Source organism: Mus musculus, chromosome 4, assembly GCF_000001635.26.
Source record: "Mus musculus strain C57BL/6J chromosome 4, GRCm38.p6 C57BL/6J".
Taxonomy (NCBI): domain Eukaryota; kingdom Metazoa; phylum Chordata; class Mammalia; order Rodentia; family Muridae; genus Mus; species Mus musculus.
The window spans coordinates 59,420,242-59,448,236 of record NC_000070.6 but is presented as its reverse complement, the minus strand read 5'-3'; the positions used below and the strand labels follow the sequence as shown (position 1 = coordinate 59,448,236).

Here is a 27,995-nt window from a genome sequence, read left to right as displayed (position 1 = left end):
CAGCAGACTGGACTTGGCCATAAGAGGAAAGAGAGAAGGAGAGAGTATATGAGAAACAAACAGGGAATGGAGAGAGGAAGAGAAAAGAGAGGACCAAAAAAAGCCCATGGCAGCAACAGCAGTTACATAGGGATGAGAAGCTGGGGGCAGGGAGCCCAGGAGCTGGAGAAGCTTAGGGTAGGGAGTGGAGTGAGGAGAGCTGAGGAGAGTCGCAGGTACCATGTGAGCCTGGAGGCCAGCAAGCTCTGTGGTCTGCTAATAGGCACCACAGATAGTCATTTGCCCCTTCTGGCTGTCTAGAGGAACGTCAGAAGGAGAGTTGCCAGAATTTGGGGGAGTGGAGTTTCCTTTGGACCTGGTCATTAGGCTCGATGGCAAGGGCTTTTACCCACTCAGCCATCTCCAGGACCATATGTTCTGTATTTTGGTCTAACTGGCAGCTGTATATAAACTCATAATGCAATAGACTTAATATTTACATATTTCACTGTTTATATCTGTCTTATGGCTCTTGGCTTCTAACTTTCTCCTTAAGACAGGTTATACAAAGTAGAATCTCTCTCTCCTAAGGTGGGTAAAGCAAATTGTAATCCCTTCTCCCTCCCCTCCCATCTTTTAGCTGACCATAATAAATTCTCTGACCTACTCTCATTCAACAATAGGTTAATGACCTTCCACATTCCAGAGCATGCCTGCTGCCCAGCCACAAGGAAAGGAGTCCTGAGGAGTCTGGATAGACAGACTTTGCTGGGTCTCCCCACCCAGTCTAGCATTCATGCCTGCACAATGAAGCCTCCATAAAACCACAGAAGAGTTCAAAGTGGCTGGGTTCAGAGGAAAAGGAACAACACTCCCAATATGCAGGAAGGGTGGTACACGCCAATTCTGTGGTCAGAAACTCCTAGGACTATTCCAGATCTTACCTGTGTATCTGTTCATCTGGCTGTTCATTTGTATTCTTCAAAATATGCTTTACAATAAATCATTAAGTATGAGTATACAGTTTGTCTTAGTTACTTTTCTATTGCTGAGACAAAACATCAAGACCAAGGCAATTTATAAAAGAAAGCATTTACTCTGAGGTTTGCAGTTTCGGAGGCGCCATGACCATCATGGTGGGGAAGCATGGTAGCTTGCAGACAGGCATGGTGCTGGAGCAGTAGTGGAGAGATTACGTGTTGAGACTAATTACAAAGCATAGAGGGCTACCTGGAAGTAGTGTCACGCCCACTGACACACCTCCTCTAAGAAGGCCACACCTCCTAATCCTTTACAAACAGTTCCACTAACTGGAGACCACGTATGCAGATATATAAGCCTATGGGGGCTATTCTCATTCAAACCACTGCAGTTTGTTTTTATGTTTTATTCTATTATGTGTGTATGTTTGTGTGGTGTGCATGTGTGTGTGTGTGTTTAGGTCTAGGAGAGTATGTGTGTGTGTGAGGGGCCTGTGCATGCCTTTGAGCATATCTGTAGACTGGAAGCTGATGTCCGTCTAATGCAGCAGTTCTCAACCTGTGGGTCCCAGCCCCTTTGTGGGGGTCAGGGTTGGGGTGGTGGTGGGGTGGTCAAACAACCCTTTCATGGGGGTCATCTAAGACCATCAGAAAACAGATATTTACATTACGATTCAAAACAGTAGCAAAATTGCAGTTGTGAAGTAGCACTGAAATAATTTTATGGTTGGGGGTCACCATAGCATGTATTCAGTCTAGAATCTTCATCAGTGGCTCCCCATCTCTTTCTCTGCAGTGGGGTTTCCAGTTTAACCCAGAGCTATTCAGCTTGCCTGTCTCTGCCTTCCAAGGATTTCAAGTGGGCTGCCACAGCTACCTGGCATACAGGAGTTCTGGGGATCTGAACTCGGAATGGCAAACGATTTGTCTGTTGAGTCATTTCCCCAGCTCCTAAGTGGATCAGCAAGGCTAGGGGATGAATCTCAATCTCTCTCTCTCTCTCTCTCTCTCTCTCTCTCTCTCTCTCTCTCTCTCTCTTTCTCTGAGGTAGATTCTTTCTATGGAGTCCAGGATGACCTAAGACCCACAGTGATCCCTGTCTTAGTCCCTGGAGTGAAAAAAAAAATCAACTACCTCTTAAATATTTTGAACCCACTAATTTTATATTCATTATATAATTAAACTATAAGGCTAAAATCAAACTTGGACATGCAAAGATTCAGAGAATTGCTATCCAGGGATTCTTTCTTCAGGGAATATTCAAAGATGTATCCACAGAAGACCAAGAAAGAGGAGAAGGGTATGGGAACAGAACTCAGCAGTGGTGAGCTAAGAAGCCATTGAAACCTGGAGCTAGGCCTGCTACGCAGTAGCCCAGGCATGGACTTGTGTTTTGAAGATCATATAGTTTGTGAAGCTGGCCCCTCAGGCCTTCACTGTCAGCTGCCTTTTATCAGCAAAAATCTATGATAGGCTGTGCCTTGGGCTTCCTAGGTGTCGGTGCTGGGGGCTGTTGATTGGTTTCTGCTGCCTGGCTGGTTTCTGCCCAGGCTAGCGGGATAGCTGCAAGGCCCCTCAGCTGATCCGGAGGCCGGAAGGAGCTGTCAACACATTTCCTTTCAGGTTTTGTAGACCAAACAGACCAACGGATGAAGCTTCCTATAATGGGACAGGTGGTGTGTGTGTGTGTGTGTGTGTGTGAGAGAGAGAGAGAGAGAGACAGAGACAGAGAGACAGAGAGAGACACAGAGAGAGAGACAGAGACAGACACAGAGAGAAACAGAGGCAGAGAGAGAGACAGAGAGAGAGACAGAGAGACAGAGAGACAGAGAGACAGAGAGACAGCGAGATCAAGAGCATCTCATCACTTTACTTGGTGCCCTTCCCTATACACCCTCATGTAAGGTCAGAATTGCTATGTTTGCATCTCTCACAACTTCCCTTAGAGAGTGAAGTCTACTCCCAAATCCAGATCCTCCAGAGCACCTGGGTCCCTGTGGAGTTTGCTTGCAATGTATGATGAATGGGGAGCTGAGGGTCTCTGCCTGCCATACAGAGCCGCCTCCTTCCACCCCCGTGGCTCTGCCTTTCTGAGAACACTGGTGTCAGAGGGGCACTGAAGTTTGACTGTGGTTTGTCTCTCCTGCAGATCATGGTTATTTTTGTAGGGTTTATTTATACATGTCTACATGAATTTATGTGCACCAGATGTGTGCAGGTGCCCATAGAGGCCTGCGAGGATGCCAGATACAGATAGTTATGAGCCACCTAATATAGATGTTGGGAATTGAACCCATGTACTCTGCAAGAGCAGCAAGTACTCTTAACTACTGAGTCATCTGTTTAGCCCTCCTGTTGGGATTTAATGGTCAGTGTGAAATACTATGAAGATAGAAAGGTTTCCTAGACTCTGGTGTGTAGGGGTGGGGTATCTGTGAGATGGGTAAGCTCTGTTGGCTTTCTAAGAAGGAGAATGAGCAGAAGGCACACATAGACATTCACACTTTCACACACATGCATGCCAAACACCACACATGCACACCACATACCACACGCGCCCTCCTGTTTCTTACTATGTAATAATGTTCCTGTAATAACTTAGTACTCTGCTAATGAAAAGGTCACCACTAACTAGATGCTAGCCTTCAACTTTGGACCAGAACTATGAGCCCAAATAAACCTCTTGCATTTATAATTTAGCCAGCATGTAGAACTGTGTCAATAACAATGGAATAGTGTCGGAGATGGTGTGGGCTATAAGTTAGTTGGTTCTAGCACAACCACACACTGCAGCTAAGACTGCGTTTGCTGCTCAATCCCACAAACTCATTCCAGATAGGATGCTTGGTTTGGGTGTGTGTGGGCAAGGAGGGGCATGTGTAAAGAGGCTGATGGAGCCTCCTGTGCCTCAGAAGGCAGCAGTGTCAGAGTCACTGAGCTTTCAAAAAGGGGAAGCCTGGGTTCGTTACTTGGAGGTGGCACCTGGGCCATTTCCCCAGAGGATCAAAGCCCCATTGTGAGCTGGAGTCTCATGCTGGAGATGGCTCAGTGGTAAAGCGCTGGCCTAGCATGTCTGGGGTCCTCTGAACTGCAGATGAATAAAAATGAAGACAAAACCAATCTGCTAAATTGAAAAAAAATTGTGGGAGGGGCCACCTGTCTCCTCTCATTGTGTGTTTGCCGATGTGGTTGGAAGCCTGCTCGTGACCTTCTGGAAAAGCAGAACATTCTTTCTCGTGAGGAACACAGTTATTGTTCAGTGGATTTTTCCAAGAAAGTTCCCAGGATGTTTGATATCTGTCTCCTTGCACTCTTCCCTTCTGCCTTTTCCCCAGATAGCAGCCACCATTCAAACCCCAGACTCAACCATGGCAGCAGATGCTTTGAATGACAGCCCTAGAGGAAGGACTAGTGCTCCAAATGGAACCCCTCTATTTCTCTGCCTTGTCATACTCTTGGTATCAAACTCAGTATTCTCCAGGAATTCCATCAGGGATTAAGATGGAGGTTTTCAAAAGACCCTTCCTGTAAATTTAATATCACATTAGTTTTTCAGAATCTAGAATTGATTTGTAAAGTCCTATATACTTGTGCCTGTCTGATACCACAAAGTTAGGTTTTCTATTGATTCTTTTTTAACTTATTTGACTTTATTTCATGAGCATTGGTGTGTGTGTGTGTGTTTGTGTGTATACAGATGCACATTTTGCACATGCATGGGTGCACATGTACATGTGTGCACATGCGTGTGGAGGGAGCCCCAAGTTATGTCAGGAACCATCCGCCATCACTCTGCTACCTTATTCACTGAAGCAGGGTCTCTCATCGAAGCTCCTGGGTACGACTCATCTCACTAGCCAGCTTGATCTGGGGATTTTGTGTCCCTGAATTTAGAAGTTAGAATCACTTTGGGGCCATCGTACTCTCCTGGCAGTTCTGTGGATTCTGGGCAGACAAGCTGTAGTCTTCGTTCCTCTGCAGCAAGCACCTTAACCGCCTTGCCATCTCTTCATTCTCTGGATCACCGGTAAATGCACAGTTAGTTCACCGCCAGTCTTCAGCACACTGCACTATAGCAATCCCCGTCACCCATCAGTGATCTCTACACAAACCTCCAACCTGGTGCCCATGGGCACCAATTCCTTATTCCCCGGGCCCCTTGTCAAACAGGACTCTATGCTGTCTCTATGTTTACATGACTTATTGAGTGGACTCACATACAGCAGTGTCTCTTGTGACTGACATGCTTATAACATCTTTAAGTATGTGGCCTATTTCAGATGTTTTTTCCCTCCCTTTTTAAAGGCTGATAACTATTCCATGGTACATATGAACCACACATTCTTACCCACTCAGTTCTAATGGACCTACGTTTGCTTCTGCCTTTCTGGTCATCATGAATAATGCTGCTAGAGACACAGGTCTACACATATCTTCATTGTCACTAAATGTCTTAGTTGCATTTAATGTGCATTAAAATGGACTTTAATGTTTTGTAACCTGTGATGACTCGCAACTCTAGAATTACCAGGGATTCCTTTCTTACACCTACAAGGGTTGAATAATTTCTCTCTGGTGTCTTTGGAAGGCTCTCTTGAGCATGCATATCCGTTCTGGGTCCTTTAGGATCCACTTCGAATAGGTAGGCTTTAAGTACTGTGTATGCATCGTGTGTGTTCATGGCGTGCACATGCATGTGCAGATATGCTTGCTTGTGTATGGGCATGTGCGGGCCAAAGGTCAATTTTAGGTGTCTTCTTCTAGCACTCTCCATGGGACTTAGTTTTTTGTTTGTTTGTTTTATTTGTTTTGTTTTGTTTGTTGACTGAGTCTCTCATTGAGCTTAGAGCTTGCAGTGAACCTTCAGGTTCCCCCTGCTTCTGACACCCAGCTTTGGGTTACAGGTATATGCTTCTCGGCCTGGCTTTTGGCAAGTGTACTGGAGATCTAAATTCATAAGGCTTGTGCGGCCAGCATTTTGCCAACTAAGCCAGCTTCCTAACCTTTGAAGTCCTTCATTTAACTACATGGATGTCTTCTGGTAAGTAAATTAAAATAGAAAAGTTTTTTTTTTTTTTTAGTTTGAAATAAAGTGGAGATTGGTGTCCCATGCCATTCTAAACAAGATCTTTCCTAAAATGAAAAAAAAAATGATATTTTAGTGGTGCAACAATTATTCTTTTTAAGCCAGGAAACTGGCATTTGTGTGGCTAGGGAAGTCACTGACTGCAGCGAACATTGTAGATAGCAACAAGATAAATCATTTTGCATTGGTAAGAAGTGTATTTTCCATTTTCTACAGTGGTTCTTATACAATGATTCTGAGTTAAAATGTAATACATGATGAAGACTGCACATTGCATTCATATATACACACAATAACTTGTGTGTATGCAGTTTTTTTTTATAAGGGTCATTATTTTATTTTCCTCACCCCAGCCCTTTGTGGAGGTCTTGTGTGGCAAAGCTAGTCTAATGCATTCCGTAGAACTAGCTGTTTCATTGGTGGCTTGTTTTCCTGTTTAAAAGCACTGTTGCATACTTAAGTGTGAGCGTTTGAGAGGAAAGCAAGAACCCCAAACTGCTACTTCCATTTGTACTCTCTAATTCAACACAGAACATATGTGTCCATATGGGTGGGTGTTTTTCCACATACACAGTCAGAAGGAAAACAAGGGGGAGGGGATTAAATTGAACAGTTACATTGAACCAGTGACTTGGGCAGCCCTTGAACCAGAAGAGGTTCCGGGATTGATAGTATTAATAAACAGGAAAAGGAAAGGGAGGAACAGAAAATGCATGTGACTGTAGAAAAAGGAAGTGGGGTACAGAAAAAGGAAGTGAGGTGCAGAGACAGCTGGATTGGCTACAGGAGGTGGCCTCTTCAGGCTCCATATGCCCCACTGCTAGGTGTCTCAGCTAAAGTCCCCCTCATAGACTCCCTGGAGGCTTCCCCACTTTAGCTCTCTGTTGTGTCCTAGAGATCCCCCACTCCCCACTCTACCAATTTTTGTTCACTCTCCTGGCCCTTTCTCCCTACTCTCCCTATACCTGACCGTGCCCCCGATATTTTTCTTAAGCCAAATATTTTCACAGCAGCCATTTTTTCTGCTCCTAATTTAAAAGTGGTTCACTGTTCTCTTTTGATTCTTGAAACAATACTGATGAAATAATCTTTCATGTTGTGACTCAATGTGCGGATACCAGTGCCGGAGGTCACATGTAGAGGCCAGAGGAAACCTTCAGCCACTTTCCACATTATTGCTTTGAGAGAGTTTCTCTTAGTGAACATGAAACCTACTGTTTGGTTTAGGCTGTTTGTCCAGTGAGTGCCTCAAATTTGCCTCTTTCTGCCTCTCAGTGCTGGGTTAGCACCATGTATAGCGATGCCTGCCTCTTTTAATTGCTCCTGGAGATTCTACTTCATATTGCAGAGCAAGTGTTCCTACTCACTGAACTATCTCCCTAGCCCCACCCTGACTCCTCTTTTAAATATCTGAGACATTCAAATAGCCCAGGCTGGCCTTCAGCTTGTATTGTAGTTTGAACTCCTGATCCTCCTGCCTCTACCTCCAGAGTGCTGGGATCACAGCTTGCACAACCTCAATTTTATGCCCAGGGCTTCATGCATGGTAGATAAGCATGCTACACCCTCAACTCCTGGTTACTTTTGATCTTTATATTTAGTGGCCCTGGGTGAGCTGGCAACACAAAGAAGAGATGGTTGCTGGACACAGTGGAAGGCAGCAATGCCAAGAAGATGGTGCAGCAGCTAAAACATTCCAGAGCATGACAGCGCAGGATAGGGAGAAAGGCCATGGAGACAGAGTACTGTGAATAGCTGAAGAAAAAAAAAAAGTCTGTGTGTCTAAGCCACCAGAAGAGTTCCAAGGAGCTGTCAAAGTCTCTGGCCACTGGGCTGCAGGGCTGTAATGGCTCCTATAAGGAGCTGATGGTCCAAAAACCCAGAGCCCTTTCAGGAGTTGCAGTCCCAGTAGGAACTGCCTACTGCTCCCTCATACTGCTGTTGGAAGAAGAGGGTTGCAACAGTTGCAAAATGCTGGGGTTTGCTGGTGGTTAAAGTCCAGAGGAACAAGCCTCCAGCCTGAATGCCTAGTCATGTCTCTGGCTTGTAAAGCATGAAGCAATAGGCCCCTAGTTATCACCGTCCCTTAGTCCAGCCCACAGGCTCTCTAGACCTATGACCTAGAGGGCACCAAAGCCAGAAAAGCCTCTCTGCTTGTCTCAGAGTTTTTTGTTTGTTATTTTGAGACAGGCTCTCCCTACGTAGTTCTGGCTATCCTGGAACTTGTAGTGTAGATCAAGGTGCTTGGAACTCACATCCTTCTGCTTCTGCCTCCTGACTGCTGGGCTTAAAGGCATGCACTGCCATTGTGGTCTCAGGATTTCTTTCTATTCAGGTAAAGGACCCCAGACAGACAGACAGACAGACAGCTCTGATTGATAATATTGTCATCGGGGTTATTTAAGTTAACGTATACTCTTATAAAGCCACAAACAAACCTAGTCAGTAGGACATTCATAAAAGTACACTTTTGAATTGAATAATCCACGGAAAGTGGGTTAGATAGCATTTACTCCCATGCATGCTGAAAGAGACACCCAGTAATTTTCCTTCCCATGTCCAAGTCTTGGATAGTTGTTTTTTCATGCATCATGTTTTTTTTTAAAGTATATATACATATTTATTTTGCAGAAGGGCATGAGAAGTAGAGATAAAGGTTGTTTTAAAAATGTCTTGAACAGTGGATTTGTGCAATGACCTGTGAGGGTTCCTGGAGACTGGTTTTGCCCAAACACCTAGAGACATGTTCACACTTTCATGGTGCTCTACTACTTCCCAAAGCAGGCTTCTTTCTTTGTTGGACAGAAATAATCTTCAAGAAAACTTGTTACAAGAGACTAGGAAGTTTATTTTAACGGTTTCTTCCTAAGGCAGCCCAAGTTCAGCCCTTATATGGGTGTATTTGCCTGCCTTAGAGGTAGGGCTAGTTCACCGGTGAGAAAGCAAATGAGGGTACCTGCTGAAGTGGGGAGTGCCCCCTGCACTTGGGCGGGCCCCACAGACAAAACTGATCTTCCTTCCTCAGCCTCCCTCAACCCCAATTCCTAACTCACGTTAACCCTCTGCTCCCCAGTCTCCCACCACAGTCCACCCAAAGCATAGATCTAAGCGACATTCACAGTTTCTCCTTGATCTAATATTGTCCTTTCTCTAATATTGCACTAATCTTAAGACGTGGTGGACTCTGTCCCTGAACACTCCATTTCTGATTCTCTCCAAAATTCAGAGGATCACCTGCCCCTTCCCGGATCCCCTCACGCCCTGATGCTGACCCTACTCTCAGAGCAGAGTTCTTTAACTCTGCCATATATTTCTCTAACCTTTTGTCCCCACCTTAAAACGGTCCCTCGGTTTCTAGAATACACGGTTGTCCTGTCTTCCATGTCTTTCTCACCACGTGTCTCTCCCCGTTCGATTCCTAACGTGCCAAGGAGGGCGTCGTCCAGCAAGTAGCTGGAACTTTTGTTTTGTCACCTGTTCCAGCATGTGCACCCCGGGTGAACTGGCCCATGACTAGTTTCCTCTCCTTTCTTTCCCTCCGCGCGGGCGGCCACCACCTCCCAACTCTCTGACCCGTCCAGTCAGAGACCCTTTCCTGTGGCTACTGCACTTCTCTGGTCTCCACAAGTCACACTTGCACTGCGATGTTTCCCCCCTAGCACAGTCCGCTTTCTCCCCGTGGCTCAGCTCGCGCGCAGCCGGTGCACCAGGCGCACCTAGATCCGGGGACCTGGGACCCTGCTCCCCGCCGGGACCGGCGCAACCCGGCGCCGGAAGCCTCTGCGCCGCCCCTTCCTCGCGCCTCTGGCCTTATCTCCTTGCACAGGGGCCTCCGGGGAGTGGCGGGCGCCGGGAGGGAGCCAGCGGCATGGGCCGGGGTCCCCGGGGCACGCGCCGCTCTCCAGGATGCGGGTTGCAGCGGCTGCTGCGGCTCGTGCTGCTGCTCAGCCTAGCCCGCGGCGTCAGCGGAGAGCCTGGCACGGAAGGTGAGTGCAGGGTACTCGGCGCGCAGGACGCTTCGCGCTCCGGATCTGGAGGCGCAGAGTCGGGGCGTGGAAGGATCATGGAGGCGGAGCGGCGAGAAGCACGCCAGACTGCCCGCCCCGGGGACTGTGGGGTGTGTAGTGGAGGCGGCCCTGCTCCAACTCGCGTCTCCCGGAGTGGGTGGGGGTGGGGTGGGGACTGGACTCGGGTGGGGGTTTGGGGGACCGGTGCGCCGCGTGGAGGATGTGGGAGGGCGAGCCGCTGGTTCTACAGCTTCCAGTCTCCCTGGCTTTTGCAGGACAAATTCCTGACCTGTAGTGGCTCTCCCACCACCACCTGTCCCTTTCCTTATTTTTCACTTCCACGAAGAACTAAATGTTAAGAATGTAAAGAAGAATAAGGAAGTTTATAGGAAGAGTTTATCCTTTAGTTCATTCATCCATTCGTTTATTTAGTCTGTTTATCCATGCATTTGTGTATCCATCCATCCATCCATCCATCCATCCATCCATCCATCCATCCATCCATCCGTAGAAAGTCCTTTAATATCTTCCCTGGGTCAGATGTAACCGTGCAATGTTGGCGTTCTAGTGGTTCATAGTCCCAAGGAGAGAGGCAGGCAAATAGTCTGTGTTTTAGACAAATTGGGACCAGTGAGCGTGGTGGGATTTACCTGACACGGAGGATTCAAACAGGAAAATGAGGCGAAGTCTGCCCACATAATAGCAGAACGTGTCAAGTGCTCTGAGAAGGTGTACTGGTCAGAGGAGAGGACAACTGTGTTTTACTGGGCAGCCATTATGCATGAGACAAGCTGAGCGGTTCCTTGGATTTCGGAAAAGGGGAGGGGTGCCCCATTCCATAGTAAGAGGTCTTTAGAAATGTGTGTAAAAAGGAATCCAATGTGTGAGATAGGTAGAAAGATTGCCTGCCGTGAGTTCCAGGCCAGTCTGAGCTACATAGTGAGTTCCAGAGTAGTTTAATCTACAGTGTGAAACACTGTGATCAAACAAACAAAACGAAAAGCCCAACAGAGTAATGGATGGATTTCAGACTGGGGATAGCGTGGGAAAGCAGGACGCAGAATACAGAAGGGGCTAGAGATGAGAAAACAGACTGGATTTGGCAAGAGGGAGTCAGTCTCATCTTGACTGGCAGAGAGAGCATGGTGTTTGGGTTTAACTGTTCCTTCCTGGTGAGAAGCCACCAGGAGCCATTGTAGGACACTGAGGGAGTGATGGCAAACAGTACATACATACAAGGACACCCAGTCTCTCTCTGGCATCTCCTTAATAAAGCCAAGCACTGAGCTCCAGAGTGGTGGTGGTTCATGCTTAATCCTAGAATTTGGGACACGGAGGAGGGAGGCACCATGAGTTTGGGATTAGTCTGGACCATAGAGTGGGTTGTCTCAAAAACAAACATTTGCAAAACCAAACAGGCTCTAGAAGTGGAAAAGAAACGAGATGAGTGGGCTTAGTGGAGCAGATTCCTGCCCTCCCAAATTCTCTTATCCTGCTACTTTGTTGTTGTTTGGGTTTTTTCCTGAGACAAGGTTTCTCTGTGTAGCTCTGGCTTTCTTTGTAGACCAGGCTGACCTTGAACTCAGATATCTCCCTGCCTCTGCCTCCCCAGTGTAGGGATTATTGGTTGCCTAGTGAATTTTACCATTACTTTGGGTATTTGATGTCTCAGCTTTCTAGAATGGCTCCCCTCCACCTCTGACATCTGGTACTTCAGTAGGCTTTCTTCCTTCCCCCTTGGGTCTCTGTCTTAGGGTTTCTACTGTGATAAAACAGCACAGCCAGAAACAATTTGGGGAGGAAAGAGTTTATTTTAGCTTACAATTCTCAGATCACAGTCCTTTAGAGAAAGAAGTCAAGGCAAACACTCAAGGCAGGACCATGGAGGCAGGAATTGAAGCAGAAGCAATGGAGGAGTGCTGCTTACTGACTCAATCTCCATGGCTTGCTCAGCCTGCTTTCTTGCAACACCCAAGAGTACCAGCCCAGGGGTAAGCACCCTCCAGTGAGCTGGATCCTCCTACAGCGATCTTCAATCAGGAAGATGCACCACAAGCTCGCCACAGGCCAATCTATGGAAACGTTTTTCTCACTTGAAGTTCCCTTTTCCAAAATGACTCTAACTTATTGTGTCAAGTAGACATAAAAGTAGCAAGCACAGTCTCCCATAACAGTGTGAATAAAAACCTATAGATAATTGAAAACGGTTTTAGGATCTGTGTAAAAACTCTAGCCTAGCAAAGTATCAAGTACAGTTCATTGAATTATTGGTCTAAGATGGCTGAATATAACCAGAAGTCACTCTGTCTACACTTTATTTCTTAGATGTTTTAGATGCTGTGGATTGAACTCAGGACCTTGCATCTAAGCATACACTTTACCACTGAGCCACACCTCCTGGCCACCTGGAAAGTGTGAGATGTTTTGGGGGAAATGAAGTTAGGGCTGCCTTGTTGAATGACTCTCCTTAGGTAGACAGTTTCCTACAAACTTAGAATCCAGTTCTACAAAAAAAAAAAAAAAAAAAAAAAAAAAAAAAAAAAAAAAACAAACCCTGCTTTCTCAAAGGTAGAAAATGTGGGGATGAAATGATCCTCCTGCCCCAGCCTTAGGTGCTGAGAATTATAGGCATATTGTACCATGTTCAGTTCAAGGATGGGTTCATGGAGCAGAGTAGTTTAGACGATAGGTGCAAGGAAGAGAGAAGGCTAACATTCCTGGACTAGTGTGGTGCTGAGGAAACCAGAATTGGAGCTCACAGCATGCTGAGAAAAAGTCAGTGACTTTGACTGACAACACAGGATTGCTCTGATAAGTTAGAAGGAAAAGCAGGGTGCTCTTCAGTTGGGCTGGTCAGGTCAGAGAAGGATTTGGGGAGGAGTAAGTCCTGTCTACTCACACGTTAGACCAGCAGGCATTATTCAGCAGGGAGAGGTGGAAATACAAGAATGGGCATGATATTTAATTGGGTCCTTGTAAAGCTGGGCCTCAGGTGGGAGAAACTAATCCCAGGAAGGAAGACCAGGAAACTGTTGTCTCCTCCTCCTCCTCTTCCTCCTCCTCCTCCTCTTCCTCCTCCTCCTGGTCAGATTTCAGAACCAGGATGGCAGCTCTCACTTAGTGGAGTCCACTGGGCACCGTCCACTTCTCTTTGATGCCATGTTTCGTCTCCATTACCCGCTTGTGCGTGTTGTGACTTTGTTATTACGAATGTGACACGGGAATAAACAGGGGCCACCCAAATAGGAATAAGCAAAGGAGTAAGCCATCATCACCTGAATTTGGGGTGAGGGGACTCCAAAGCTGGTTTCGGAGGTGGGAAGCTGGTGGCTGTTTACTAGATGTCTTGTGTGACAGTTTAGGGCCTTGCTTGCCTTTCTCTAGTTGGTCTGGTTGTGTGTATGTGTTTGTGTTTCTGTGTGTGTGTGTGTTATTTGTGTATGTGTGTATATGTATGTCTTATGTGTCTGTGTATGCATGTGAGGTGTATGTGTGTGTATGTGTATGCATGTGGTACGTGTGTGTTTGTATGTGTTGTGTATTTGTGTACATGTGTGGTATGTATGTGATATGTATATGCATGTGGTATGTGTGTGTATGTATGTATATGTGTATGTATGTATGTGGTGTGCATGTGTGTACTTTTTTCCTGAGACAATTTTTCAGTGTAGCCCCAGTTGGATTCTTACTCCTAGTTCTCCTGCCAAGTGCTAGATTGTGTGTGCTGCATTGCTGTCCTCTCTGTCACCCCTGTGGATTCCCTCACTAGCCTGTGCTGAGGTGCACTTAATGGCTGGAAGATGTTTGGGAGAAGTGAGCTGAAGCTTGGGCTTGAGGGAAGTGGGGAGTTTAAACTGAGAGGCAGGAGGGTGTTGGTGGGTGGGTGGGGCGCCTGGCCCAGGATTCAGGATTGGTTGGTAATGGGTGTGGAAAGACCAAACCAGTCAGTCCTGTTCTCAGCCTTTCTGTGGCTTTCCTCTGAGGCTGGGAGCTCCGTGGGACTTGTTGGCTCAGGCCTGACTGGGTTCAGGAAGGCCAGGAGAAGGACAGAACCAGGGAATCATGGTGGAAGAAGGATGGGTAGAGCTGGGGAAAGCCCACTGTGTGAAGAGCCTCTGCTGTGTTTCCCTCTCGGTGTGGTTCCCACGGTCTTCATGAGTGAGAGCAGGCAGCCTGGTGGACATGAGGAAAGAGATGGGGAGAGTGATTTTAGAGTGATGGAAGGATGCTCAGGACCAGGAGTGAGAGGAGATTTAATGAAGGACTTCCGCTGTGCCTTGCCTTACACACACACACACACACACACACACACACACACACACACCAGTAAACTTGACCCTGTGCGCTTCCACTTTCTTCTGGTCAAATCTAAGATGAGCTTCCTGGTGTCTACCACTCTAGCTAACAAGCTGTCTGTTGGATTTACAAAATAGTGCACAGGTCTGGGGTGTACCTCAGTGTGGTTGTGTGCTTGCCTACCATTTGAGAGGCCCTAGGTTCCATCCCTAACACCACCAAGAATAAAAAAAAAAAAAATTCAAAAGTTCACAGCCTGCTGAAGAAGGTGTCGGGTGTGAGGCAGGCAGTGTGAGAGAAGAACAGAATGGCTGAAGTAGGTGACCGATGGGTGTGACCTTTGGTGTGAGCCCCAAATTAATGGCTGCTTAGCTTTAGACTTAGAGTTGGGATTGGGACACTGGGTATACTTAATGTGGATTTAGTTTTGGTCTGGAGGACAGGTGTGGGGGCCACTGTGGATTGATCTTGGTCAGATAAGAAAATGAATGAGAGAGAGCCAAAAGAAGCCAAGACTCCTGGAAACATTTTACACAAGAAAAGACATAGGGTTCTGAATGGCCAGAGTTAGCTATGGGTATAGGCTTGTTATTGATTGCCTGTAATGACCACTTGACTTGGGGGAAAAAATCTTCTCTCTTGAATACATGGAAAGTGGAGGCTACTGCTAGGATGACGATCATGGTAGTGCACTGGACTAAAGGAGAGGATTCCCTCTTCTCTTCTTTCTTTCTTTCTTTCTTTCTTTCTTTCTTTCTTTCTTTCTTTCTTTCTTTCTCTCTCTCTCTCTCTCTCTCTCTCTCTCTCTCTCTTCCCCCCTCTCTCCCCCCCTCTCTTTCTTTCTTTCTTTCTTTCTTTCTTTCTTTCTTTCTTTCTTTCTTTCTTTCTTTCTTTCTTTCTTGTTTTTCTGTCATGGATGAGAGAGAGAGAGAGGAGAAAATATGATATTTCTTGGGTTTCTGGGTTCTATCTCTGGAGTTTGATGTAGTTTTTTTTTTATAAACAGTGCAGTTTGGTGTAGTACTCAAGACTTGCTTTTAGATATTTTTCTCTCTCTAAGTTTTGGACTCTGCTGGGTACCCCACTTGGTTATTTAATATATTTCCACATCTCCATAAGTGTGGGGAAGGGAATCGCAAGGAAGGTGTGCAGTGAGTTTGTCGGTTTGTCTGGTTGTCCTGGCGTGGCTGGAGTTAGGTGAGGACAGCTGTTAGGTTTAAGGGGCTTCAACAAACCCCTTTGCATCCTTGATGGGAACAGGTCTCTCCATCTTCCAGGCAGGCTCTCTCAGGCGTGTTAAAGGAGCTGCTGGGCTGTTGGTTTTTGTCAACTTGACACAAATTGAGACATATCTGGGAAGAGGGAATCTTGAGAAAATGCTTCCCTAAGACTGACCTTTTCTTGAGTAGTGATTGATGTGGAAGGGCCCCAACCACTGTGGGCATTGCCATGCCTGGATGGGTTATCCTGAATGGCATGAGAAAATAGAAGGAGCAAGCTAGTAAGCAGAATTCCTCCATGGCTTCCAGCTCAGTTCCTGCTTTTTGTTCCTTTCCTGGCTTCCCTGGATGATGATATAATAAAGCGTTTCCGAGTTGATTTTGGTCATGATATGTTATCATAGCAACAGACATGCAAACTAAGACAGCTGTTGTATTAAAGAGCAAGAGTGGGTTCCTGAGGCCAGGGTATAGATTTCTTGGATGATGTGAACAGGAGGGCAGGAAAAAAACCAAGAGGTCTGAGAAGGCACTGAAGATGAGTTTCAGCTTCCCAGTCAGGCTGTGCTCAGAAGAGAGGGAGGTATGGGGAAGCCAGGGAATAAATTCATAGAGATTTGTATACATAATTTAGATATTATGGTTTGCACAATCCACCAGTCCCTGGCGAGGCAGGCATCTGTCCACACAAAGGTCTTGGTTTGGGTTTCTGCATCAAGCAGTCATCCACTGTTCCTCCCATTAGTATAATCGCTTGTCCACCCACTAACCATTCGGCTGGTTCCTGTAAATAGAAGTTGAGAGATTGTTCCAGTGTCGAACTCATTTACTCTGTAATCATCGCAGAAACCAGGAAATGGGTTTAATATCATCTTAATTTTACAGACTTATGGGAAACAGATGCATAGAGATTATCAAGGCTAACCCAGCTAACAAATGGCGAGTGAACTCTACACCCCAGTTCATAACCACAGCTGTTCTAGAAATAATAAAATATATGGACATGGACATATTTGTGTTGTAAGGCCCCCCACCCCCGATGCTGGACCTCCGCTCAAGTCCCGGGATGAGCTGGCCAACACCCCTGATGCAAACTGCAAGGGCTAGCTGAGGACGAAGTCCCTCTGCCATGCAGGGCAGGGGAGTTCTACCCTGAGAGCTGTGACAGTAGGGGGCTTTTAACAGCTAGCTGAGGAGTTGGGAGGAGTTGGGAGGAGAGTTGGGAGGAGTTAGGAAGAGTTCTTCTCTTCCAGGTGTCCTTGGTGAAATTTACAAGGCAGGAGTGGGGAGTGAGTTCTTTCTGAATTTTTATCTCTGTGTCCTCGGCACAGGAAGGCAGGCATCTCTGGTTGTACAGTATAGAAACAAAAAGGCTTTTTGCTGGCTATAGAGAACAAAGAGCTTCTTTCTAGCTGTATTTTTAAAGATCAGGGAAAACAAGCTTGGGGGACGACCAGGGGCTTTACCTTCCAGGGAGAAACACTCTAAGTAGGGGTCTCACAGTGTGGTCTATCTCTTAATTTAATAATGCTTTAGAATACACTCAGCATTTATATTTCTCATTTCCTCTTCCTCCTCTTATTCTTTTCCTCCCTGCTCCTCTTCCTCCTTCTCTTTTGATACATGGTTTCCTGTAGCACAGACAGGTTTTGAACTCAATGTCCTTAAACTCCAGATCCTCATGCCTCCCCCACCGGAGTGCTGGGCCCTCCTGAAGTACCTGAAGATCAAGCACAGGGCTTCATATATGCTAGGCAAGTGTTCTACCAACTGAGCTGCCGGATATGGGTGCTCGAAACCAAACTCTGGTCCTGCCCAAGAGCAGAAAGTGTCTTTAATCGCAGATCCAGTTCTCCGGCCCTTGATTTTTCTCTCTTTACATTTCCTTTCACATTGTATGGGTAACATAGTATCAATATAGCAAGGTCTGAAGGAAGCACGTCTTACAATCGTGGCATCAGAAACAGCCAAAGGAGCTGGCCTTGTTTTCCATTGCTGTTTGTTAAAGTGTTAACCTATTAAAATGGTTGAATGTATTTGGATACTTTCTTCTGGTCTGCAGGTTGCCTGTTAGCTCTCTGATCTGGAGTCTTTCTGACTTTTTTTTTTAAAGCAAACTGCAATATACATGAGCATCCATGAGGTTTAGGCCATTACTCTTTATAGAAATGTTCACTCCAAGTCTGGAGGTGGGGCTCAGTAGTGTAGCATGTGGTTAGCTTTCAGTAGGCCTGGTTTCCATCCCAAGCAACATCAGAAAGGCAAAACAAGAATTGTGCCTGCGCAAGCGGGTCCTTGTGCGTCACATACCCGTTTCTACGCCTGTCTCTCCAGCTACCCAGGGACCCTTTGTTTCTTTCTCTCTGCAAAGCAATTGCTATGTATTGGCCTCTTCTCCATTTGAAATATTGCAAACAGCCTTTGTCTGTTGTCATCGTCTATTTTAAGATTTATACTTCTAGGAGCTTTAGAAAGAGGATGCCTGGGGCTCACTGGCCAGCCAGCCTACTTGTTGAGATTCAGGGCACTGAGAGATGCTGTGCCAAAAAACAAAACAAAACATGCAGACAAGACCTGAGGAATAATACTGAGGTTGTCTGCTAACGTTTACATATAGGAGTACACACACACATACACACACACATGCACGTGTGCGCACATGTGCATCCACACACATCCACATGCATCCCCTCCAATAAAAAAAGATTTATATCTTTCTAATTCTTCCTTTTATTCTATTTTTTTGAGGTGTAAGGGGATTGGAAGTATTTGAAACCCTCAGTGTTTACCCAGAAATCTTTCTTACACTTTTAAAAAATAATCTTTTTGAATTTTTAAAAGTCTATCTTTTTTCTTGCTTCCAAATTTCTTTCATTGAAAGTCCAGGTCTCTTTTGTGATTGCCTGATTGTTTTTTTTTTAAATTACTTTTTAAAACATACAAAAACATAACAAACTCAAAATTTCTGCAATCAGGTTTTATACCTATCATCAAACAGCCATTCGGTATCTTTGTCTAAGAATGCTTTGTGAGAGTATTGCATAAGAGGGTTTATTTTGAGGAAACTACATATAGGTTTCACTTTAAGTTTTATTCCATTATTACATGATGGTCAGATAATACACCTCTAAAATTTTTAATTAATTTTTTTTTGCATTTTTTGTGGTCATGAGATATTTATAGATATCCCATGGTAATCTGGTATCAGTAGTCATTAGTGATATATATTTGTTTCTGTTATCTTTGATTTTATTTTTGGTATTTGTTTGATACGATCTCATGTAGCCCAGGCTGGCCTTGAGTATGTTGTCTTTTGTTAGTAAAATGAAAAAACAAGAGCAGGAAACACGATTAAGAGTATCTAGGAGTCTCGCGGTTTCTGTTGGTCTCATGCCTGGAGCAGCCTGAAGGTAAGGCTGTATTATCTGGCTGCAGATGAGGCCAAGGCTAGGATGAAATTCTATGCTGGAACATTCTCTTTACGAGGCTACTCCTGAAATTACAGAGACACGGGCATGAAACTCAATATTCTACATAGCCTTGAGTAGAAATTCTTGTTTGTTCTTAGGTTACATATCACCATTTTGGTGAATTTAGGTATCAAGAGGTTTAGTCTCAAAGTTTCTGTTGTTTATCTAAGTAATGGGGTCTGGCCATCCTGCCAGGACTCGGTGCTTATCTCCCTGACATCTTACACATACTTTTTCCATAAAGGGAAGGAAAGGAGTAGTCAGATGTGTTCCTCTCTCCTGCATTTGCTTCTAGGGCTGTAGCAAGTCACATTTATGGGTGTTTTGCCTGCGTGTATGTCTGTGCACCCAGTGTATATGGTTCTCATGGAGAACACAAGAGGGCCCTGGATCCCCCGAGACTGGAGTTACAGATGGTTGTGAACACCATATGAGTGGTAGGAATCGAACCTGGGTCCCATAGAAAAGCAGCCAGTGCTATTAACCCCTGAGCCAGCTCTCCAGTCCCCATTTTAGACCTCTTTTTCCAGTCCATAAAAATATGTTGAGCATCTATACAGTGCTATAAAAACATACTGGACAAATGTCATCATAGTCCTCATCCTTGCCTGGTTCGTTTGTCGTCTCAAAATTGGATTAAACATAGATTAACATGATTGTTACGGGAGTGTAGATGCTTTGTGGGAGATTAGACGACGACGCGTCCACCTTTCCTTGGGAGTAGGGGGTTCAGAGAGAATGAAACATTCTGGCTAATGCTTGAAAATGAAAGTGGGTACCAGGCTGGTAGAGAAGTGAGCGTCTGCATTCCATGTGACCATGGCGAGGAGGATGATAGCAGCTTTAGGAAAGCTATTAGGAAAGCATCCCTTTGCCTGGATGGTGCCATGCAGTTAGAGTTTGGGAATGTGAAGCTGGAGGAGCTGGTGAGGAGACAAACACTGAAGAGTGCTGACTGACAGAGGGATTTGCATTATATTTTGTGGCCAGCGAGTCATTAATGAAAATCGTATGGATGAGATTTGAACCTGACCTGGTTTATTTTGGAATTGAAGTTTTGGTTCTCTGCGATGCATGCACGTTGACTTCTCGCCTTTAACTTTCTGTTCCTGCAACGTGTGATCTCTGACTCAGATGTAGATGTCTGTGCCACGTGCCATGAACATGCCACATGCCAGCAAAAGGAAGGGAAGAGAATCTGCATTTGCAACTATGGGTTTTGGGGCAACGGGAGGACACGGTGTGTTGGTAAGTATCAATGGTGGGTTACGCTGAAAATACGAATAAAAACCAAAGGTTTTCCAGTTTTAGAGTCAGTGTCCGTGTAGGGTAAACATTGTTATTTTGTTCACATGTTTTTCTTAGTGGGTTTTTTGCCAATTACAACAAAATCTTAGGTTTTATTGTTTAGATACATTCTTATTTTCTGGTGTTTCTAAGGAAGGCCCTCTCATATTAGATGTCGTTGACCTGAACTCTCTGGAAATTCCTTGACCTACGCAGACTGGAAGTCTGTTTTATGTCTTGAGTTTAACTTAACAACAAAAGCAAATATTACATTTCTTAATTTCTTTGGGATGACTTCAAGGAATACTTTAAGATAACTTGAAGGTTGTTTAGACTAGATGCAGCTAAGATTATTTATTTATTTTGCCTCATGATTTCTATGCGGGAACAATCAGATAACACTGACATCCAAGCACAATTTAGAGAGAGCGTCACAGCAATTTAACTATAATAAATGTAGTAATGGCTTCTCCGTTTCCTCCTTGCTATGTGTTGTAAAAGTTTTGCCTTGTAGCTGTGGATAGACAGTGTCTGTGTCTACCCTTGTTATCATGCCTTTGTGTTGACTTTCATGTGTGAGTATATGTGTGTTGCGTGTGTCTTATATATACATGTGGGTGGGTGGAGGGGCATGTGTAGAGGCCAGAGGAAGACGTTGGATGTTTTTTATCACTGTCACCTGGACACAGGGTCTCTCATCGAACCCAGAGACAGGCTGTCAGCCAAGAAACCACAGTGGTTCTCCATGGCCATGCCTGGCTCTGCTCTCTTTTTTCTTTTCTTTGTTTTTTTTCTCCTTTCCCTTCCCTTCCCTTCCCTTCCCTTCCCTTCCCTTCCCTTCCCTTCCCTTCCCTTCCCTTCCCTTTCCTTTTTTTTCTTTTCTTTTTTCTTTTTTCTTTTTTCCTTGAGACAGGGTTTTTCTAGATAGCCCTAGCTGTCCTGGAACTCAAACTCAGAGTTTGTCCTCAAACTCAGAGACCCACCTGTCTCTGCCTCCTGAGTTCGAGGTTTAAAGGCGTGCACCACAGGGCCTGGCCATGACTGGGGTTTTATATGGCTGTTGGTGGGGGCTTTGAACTTAGGTGCTCATGCTTGTGTGCAGCAAATGCTTTTACCTGCTAAGCCGTCTTCCTAGCCCTTTGTCCTGTGTGCATATTTTCTCGCTTTCAGTACTTAAAGAAAAATAACAATTCAATCCTGCATTCAAAGAGCTTATTCCAAAGGTTGGGCGAGCCACATTCCATTGCACAAATAAAAGCTGTCCTTGTGAACCATCGTCCACTCCACATGCTGGACTTGCTTTGACCAGCCCCACTCTAGAGGGCTGTTCTTATTAGAAGTGTAGCTGCCCTGCAGTCAGAGTCTCTCCTATTCTGTCCCCATTGTTGGGCCTGGTCTCTTGCTAGCAACTAAAGTTGGAATTGAGGAGCTGGACAGATGTTCCTCTAAGGCAATGGTTCTCGGCCTGTGGGTTGTGACCCCTTTGGCAATTGACTGACTCTTTCACAGGGGTCACCTAAGACCATTGAAAAACATAGCTATTTACATTAAGATTCTTAACAGTAGAAAATTACAGTTATGAAGTAGCAACAAAAATAATTTTAGAGTTGGGGGTCACCACAACATGAGGAGCTGTGTTAAATGGTTGCAGCATTAGGAAGGCTGAGAAGCATTGCTCCAAGGAATTCCTCCTCTCCTGGATGCTAACTGTGCTCTCGATTGCTCTTTGCCTTCTAAGCAATACATGCATCTCTTAGGAGAGGAGAGGGCTTCACAACATTTGTGTAATTGTTCCCACTGGGCACTGCCTATTCTGGTACTGGGACTGCTGTGTGCACGAAGCAGGGTACTAGTGAGGTTACACATATGCCAAAGGCACCTTAATATGGCATTATGCCAAACGACTTAATTCTAGAACTTTATCTAAGCCTAAATATCCCACATGAAACCTTCAGGGAGACATTAAATGTCTCCAAAGGACACCAAATATGCCTGTTGTGTGTTTGGTAGGGGTATTGTGATGATTGTTGTTAGGTTTTGGGGTTTTGTTTTGTTTTGTTTTGTTTTGAGATAGGGTTTCTCTGTATAGCCCTGGCTGACCTGAAACTCACTACGTAGGCCAGGCTGGCCTTGAAGTCATGAAGATCTGCTTGCCTCTGCCTCCTGAGTGCTGGCATTAAAGGCATGCAGGCATTAGATGCATGTATGACCATGACCCACAATAGATATATTTTATGGCTGTTTTTTAAGGTTCACAAGCAGAAATGAAATGTAAAGAAAATGCTTTCTGGCCCCTGCCGGAAGTCTGCGATGGAGGCTTTAACTTCGTTTTAACCTTCCGTTGTGACTTCAGCCTTCCTTCCCTGTTTTAGCTGTCCTACACTAGAATGTGTGGCCGCCGTGGTTCGCACAGGTCGCCGACAATGTGAGCATCTCCTGCCTCCGTATGAACTCTGCTCTGAGGCGTCACTGCTAATTCCGTTGTGTTTCCTGGGGGCTGACAATTCTAATTTTCCAGTTAAATAATTGGATATAAAATTCATGTTAGGGTCAGGAAAGGTGGTTGAGTGGCTAAGAGCATGTGCCGCCCTTGCAGAGGACCAGAGTTTTGTTCCCAGCAGCTTTATCTGATAGCTCAAACCACTGGTGATTTTAGTTGCAGGGGATCAGATGCCTCCGGGCTCCCAAAGGCACCTTCACTTACTGGCATGAAGCTTGCCAGCACATCATAGAAACGTTAATTCTCTAATACAGAAAAGACCAACAGAATGGCTGAATTGGAAAATGAGATTATTCTAGGCTCATTTCCCCTGGCTTATAAAATGTATACCAAATTAATGTGTGTGCATGTGTGACGTGTGCCTGTGCTCGAGCTTACATGTCCTTGTGTGTATTCATGTGGGTGTGTGCATGTGGTGGTCAGAGCACAACCTCTTGTGATGGGTCCTCACCTTCCACCTTGCTTAAGATGGTGTCCTTTGTTGCTTGCAACTGTGTATGCCAGGCATGCTGGCCACTGAGCTTTTGGGGACCCTTCTGTCTCCATCTCCCATCTCTCCATAAGAGCACCGGGTTGCAGATGCATGCCATCACGTCTGGAATTACATAGGTTGTGGGGATTGAGGAATCATCTTACCCACTGAGACACCGTCCCGGTCTCTACATTTTAAATTTTTATTTTTACTCCATTCTATCTGTGTGTGAGTCACATGTGAGTCAGGGTGTCACACTTGGAGGTCTTGGAGATCAGAGGAAACATTTTGGGAGGTGGTTCTTGCCCTCTCCATTTAAATGCTAGGGATAGAACTGATGTTACCAAACCTCAGGCAAGCACCTTTATTCTATGAGCCACCCAGCTGACCCACCAATATTTTATTTTAAAAGTGTTATTACTCTCATAGGACTGAATGCAGAGCCTTGTGGATACTAGGCATACCAGCTTCCTACAGACTTACAGCTCCAACCCTGATTTTTTTTTCTTAAACATGAAAGAAATTCAAAAATAACCTACTGCCAGTCATCAAGTAAGATGGATTCTGAGAGTGGAAGGTTGTGCTTCTCCTGCGGTTTCTTATACAGCGGGTATATAATTATGAGCCAGCTCCTTTTAGCCTGGAAAACATAGTGGAGGGAAAAGAGGCTGGAGAAGCCGTTAGATCAGGAAACGGTTGTCACAGAGTAGTGAGGGAAACTTCTGGGTAAGAACACGTTGTGTGGATGGAAAGCCGTTGTGTGAGTTGTTCCCATGCATCCATCTGCAGACAAAGATGAGTGCCAGTTTGGAGCCACTGTGATCTGTGGGAACCACACATCCTGCCACAACACGCCTGGAGGGTTCTACTGCATTTGCCACGAGGGCTACCGGGCCACAAATAACAACGAGACGTTCATCCCCAATGACGGCACTTTCTGTGCAGGTACCGAAGGGGGCTGCAGTGGGTGGGTAGAGTGTGGGGTCATGGTCGAGAGCCTTGTGCTTGGACACAGACTGAGTACTGTTTGTCAATATTAGAGAATTTAATACTAATAGTATGAGTTGGCCGGCCTTCTGTCAACTTGATACAAGTTAGAGTCATTTGAGAAGAGGGAGCCTCAATGGCGGAGTGGGGGATGCCTCCATAAGATTAGCATATAGGCAAATTTGTCATGCATTTTCTTAATTAGTGGGCGGGGCCAGCCCTGAACAGTCGGTCCTGGATATTTTAAGAATGCAGGCTGAGCAAGCCATGAAGAACAAGCCAGTAAGCAGCATTCTTCCATGGCTTCTGCTCCAGGTTCCTGCACTGACTTCTCTCAGTTGCAGAGTGTGACCTGAGAGTTGTACAATAATAACAACCCTTTTCCTTCCCGTGTTGTTTGTATCCCAGCGATAGAAACTCTAACTAAGATGTATTGTTAGATGGGATAATGTTATTGCGGTCCATAGAATGTTGTTATTTTGAGAGATGCATGCTGAATTGTGTGGGGCACTATTATGAAGTATTTTGTGATTTTTTTTATTTCTTTGAGATATTTTAATTGACAAAATGTGAATAGTGATTGAATAGTTTATGATATTGGAGGGTGGACACCTGGTAATTTATTGCATTGTTTTTCTAGTTTTATGTGTTTAAACATTTAAAATGTTATGTGTTTTCATGAGTATGTGTGTTTGTGTGTGATTACATGCTGTGTATGGATTTGGTATGTGAGTGAGTGTGTGTGTGTGTGTGTGTGTGTGTGTGTGTGTGTGTGAGTGAGAGAGAGAGAGAGAGAGAGAGAGAGACAGGAATGGGCCTGTGTGCCACAGTGTGTGTGGTGTTAGAGAACACTTTCAGGAGTTCTGTTCTTTCACTGCAGGTCCTGGGTGTTAGCATTTCCTCTAGGTTCCACCCAACAGTTACCTAGCAGCAGCCAGGTATGAGCCTGGCTCACTATAAAAGGATTGTTTGGCTTCTCTCTCCCTCTCCCTCCTCCCTCCTTGCTATTCCCCTCCTTTCCCCTGTCCCCTCTCCCTCCCTCTCTTCACCTATTCTCCCCCACTTCCCATGTGTCTCTAGTCAGCCTCTTTTCCTCTTTCTCTCCTTTCCCTTTTTGTCCTCTGTTCCTCTCCTGTCTCTGCCTCTACCCCATTCCCTGGGACCTCTTCCCCTCCTCCCAAATAAACTCCCGTTTATATTAGGCCTGCGGCATGGTTTGACTGTTCAGGGGGACACCTTGGCAGGGCCCACCAGGGCCCTCCCTCATGGTCTATAAAACACAACAATGGGCATTGAATTGAGGTCCCTGCACTTGAGAGGCAGGCACCCTTAGTCACTGAGCCATCTTGCTGGCTCTTTTTACAATGAACAAAGAGGCTGGCACTCTCTGGAGACTGTGCCAGCTACATGTTCTGTAACTAAGCACAAACACCCACTAAGTTCCAGGGCTTCTGTGCCTCATTGGAGGTCTGAGCTGGGCTGTGCAGGGGGCTTGCCACCACAGGACTCAGCTAAGTGACTAATGTGACTTTGGTCACCACAGTAACTTTGTTGGTATGATTCTTAGCATGTGCTGGTTGAATGGAAGCCATGGGCTAAGCCCTCCTGATGTTCAGTGACTATAGGTGGGCTGTTTCTAGGTAGCATGTCCTGATAATACAGCTCTTCGGCTCTCTCAGATCCCTGAACAGTCTCAAAGGGGAGAGGCCAGAAACTCCTGGTTCTGAGAGGCTTGGCAGAGACTCTGTGGCGGCTTGAAAGCTTTGTGGTATTTCAAGGTTTTCAGGGAAGAAAGCAGAGTGTTTACTTTTTCTATGGCTTGGAACCGCAGCTTCTGACCTCTGCCATTCTGGCTGACCTGGGCAAGAAGAAATTCCTGGAAGGATACATTCATACATTCAGCTTGTTCCTAGCAGGAGTGAGTGTATTCTCTCAGAGAACACATTGTTTCCAGTGTCTATTGTCTTTGCAGCAAGTTACTGGCTATGTGGTTTTAAAACTGATGTTGCCATATTAAATTAGGCACATTAATAAGAAAGAAAACTTTTGATTTGTTTGTTTGTTTGTTTGTTTTTTTTTTTTGAGACAGGGTTTCTCTGTGTAGCCCTAACTGTCCTGGATCTCACTCTGTAAACTAGGCTGTCCTCAAATTCAGAGATCTGCCTGCTTCTGTCTCCATGTGGAGACAGTGCTGGGATTAAAGGCTAGTGCCATGGTGCTTGGTGAGATGCTAATTCTAAAAACTATGTATGGTAATGATCTATTATCTAGCTCATTCAGATACTTTTCTCATGTTTTTCTTCTCTGCTGAGGCCGTGCCAGTAGGAGGTAACAGAGGTGACAGACAGACAATTCCATTGTCACATGTTAGAGAAAGGTCACATGGATGCGGAGGGTGGCTCAGTATTGTTCTGAGGCATGCATTCAACTTGTAAAAGAATGGTGAGGTGTGGTTGCTCGGGCCTTTAGCCTCAGAACGTGAGAGGTAGTGGCAGGTGGATCTCTGTGTCCAGGCCAGCCAGAGCTACACAGCAAGTTCACGGCCAGGCAGATATATATATATCAAGTTCAAAGACAGGCAGAGGTACTCTATACAGTGAGTCCCTGTCTCAAAAAGAAAAATACAAGCAAAACAAAACAAAATAACAACCCAAAACACCCAAAAGATAGGAAGGAAGAGTGGAGGTGGTGCTGTAGCTGGGTAGTAGATCTTTTACCTAGTACAAGCACCAAACAGGCAGAGGTTAGAAAGGTGGAGAGTAAGGAGTGGGAGGGGAGAGCCAAAGAGCAGGAAGGGAGAGAAGAAAATACTTTCTTCCAGGGTCAAATAGATGTCAGCCAAACAAGAGCCACCTTGCCTGGAACATAATCCCAAGCAGGCCCTGCTGGATTTATTCTATTTCTTGCAATTATTTAGTGACTTTCCTTTGAGAGAGAGAGAGAAAGAGAGAGAGATTGAGAGATTTCATGTTTGTCAGTGTCCCTCCCTGTGAAATGTTTAATCCAGTGCCTTTATCGTGTCCACAGAGTCACCTGCTATTGCCAGCAGCCACAACGCCTCAGGGAAGCCTATACCGCAAGGCAGTCGTTGCCTGACTTCTCATTTCGAGGTAGCTAGTGGTTACCCAACGGGGGGGTTTTTTTCCTTGCTGGTGCTGAGAAGCTCAACCCTTCGGAATCAGTTGCCAGAGAGACAAGAGTGCATGCTAGTTGGGGTGTGGTTCAAGTCTGGGGGCACCAGTGCTTGCTTGGAACCTCAGTCCTCAAAGCCTGACCTCTGCACTCTAAGACATCTTCTTCCGAGGAATCGGTTATAATTGGCCAAGTTTAAATCAGCCTCAAGAGCTGGTAACAGATAGACCTCCATGACGGAGGACTAAGCTACAGTGTAGTGCGGGCTGATTCCCGTCAATTCTGAAGAACCAGAAAATGTGTAATGTCCAGAGATGTCCCTTCAGTGACTCTTGCAAGCCACAGATGGATGAATGAAAAAGAAAGAAAGGAAGGAAGAGAGAGAGAGAGAGAGAGAGAGAGAGAGAGAGAGAGAAGGAAGGAAGGGGCATGACTGCTCTTAGGTATGGTGGAAGAGAAGAGAAGGTTTATTGTAGATAAAAGGGAAAACATAGCCAGAGGCAGAGACAGGGATGGTCCTGAGTGGCCATGACCATACTGAGCTATGCCATGTTGGGAGAGGGTGAGGGAAAGGAAGAG

General features: G+C 45.5%; 1 protein-coding gene across 10 annotated transcripts in view; it reads left to right on the top strand.

Annotated features, from left to right (window-relative positions):
• The first annotated feature begins 8,367 nt into the window (after positions 1-8,367).
• The window catches only part of Susd1 (sushi domain containing 1), a 125,668-nt gene continuing 106,040 nt past the window's right edge, over positions 8,368-27,995 (top strand). For 8 of the 10 annotated variants that reach the window (XR_001784175.2, XR_003954993.1, XR_390338.4 and 5 more), the window contains exons 1-3: positions 8,368-10,031; positions 20,173-20,286; positions 24,087-24,242. Coding sequence is in view for 7 of the 10 variants with exons in the window: in XM_006538146.4 (XP_006538209.1) it covers positions 9,914-10,031; positions 20,173-20,286; positions 24,087-24,242 (388 nt within the window). In the remaining 3 variants the exon portion in view is untranslated. The remainder of the gene's footprint in view (positions 10,032-20,172; positions 20,287-24,086; positions 24,243-27,995) is intronic. The other 2 variants (NM_001163288.2, XM_006538143.4) reach the window with 2 other exon arrangements.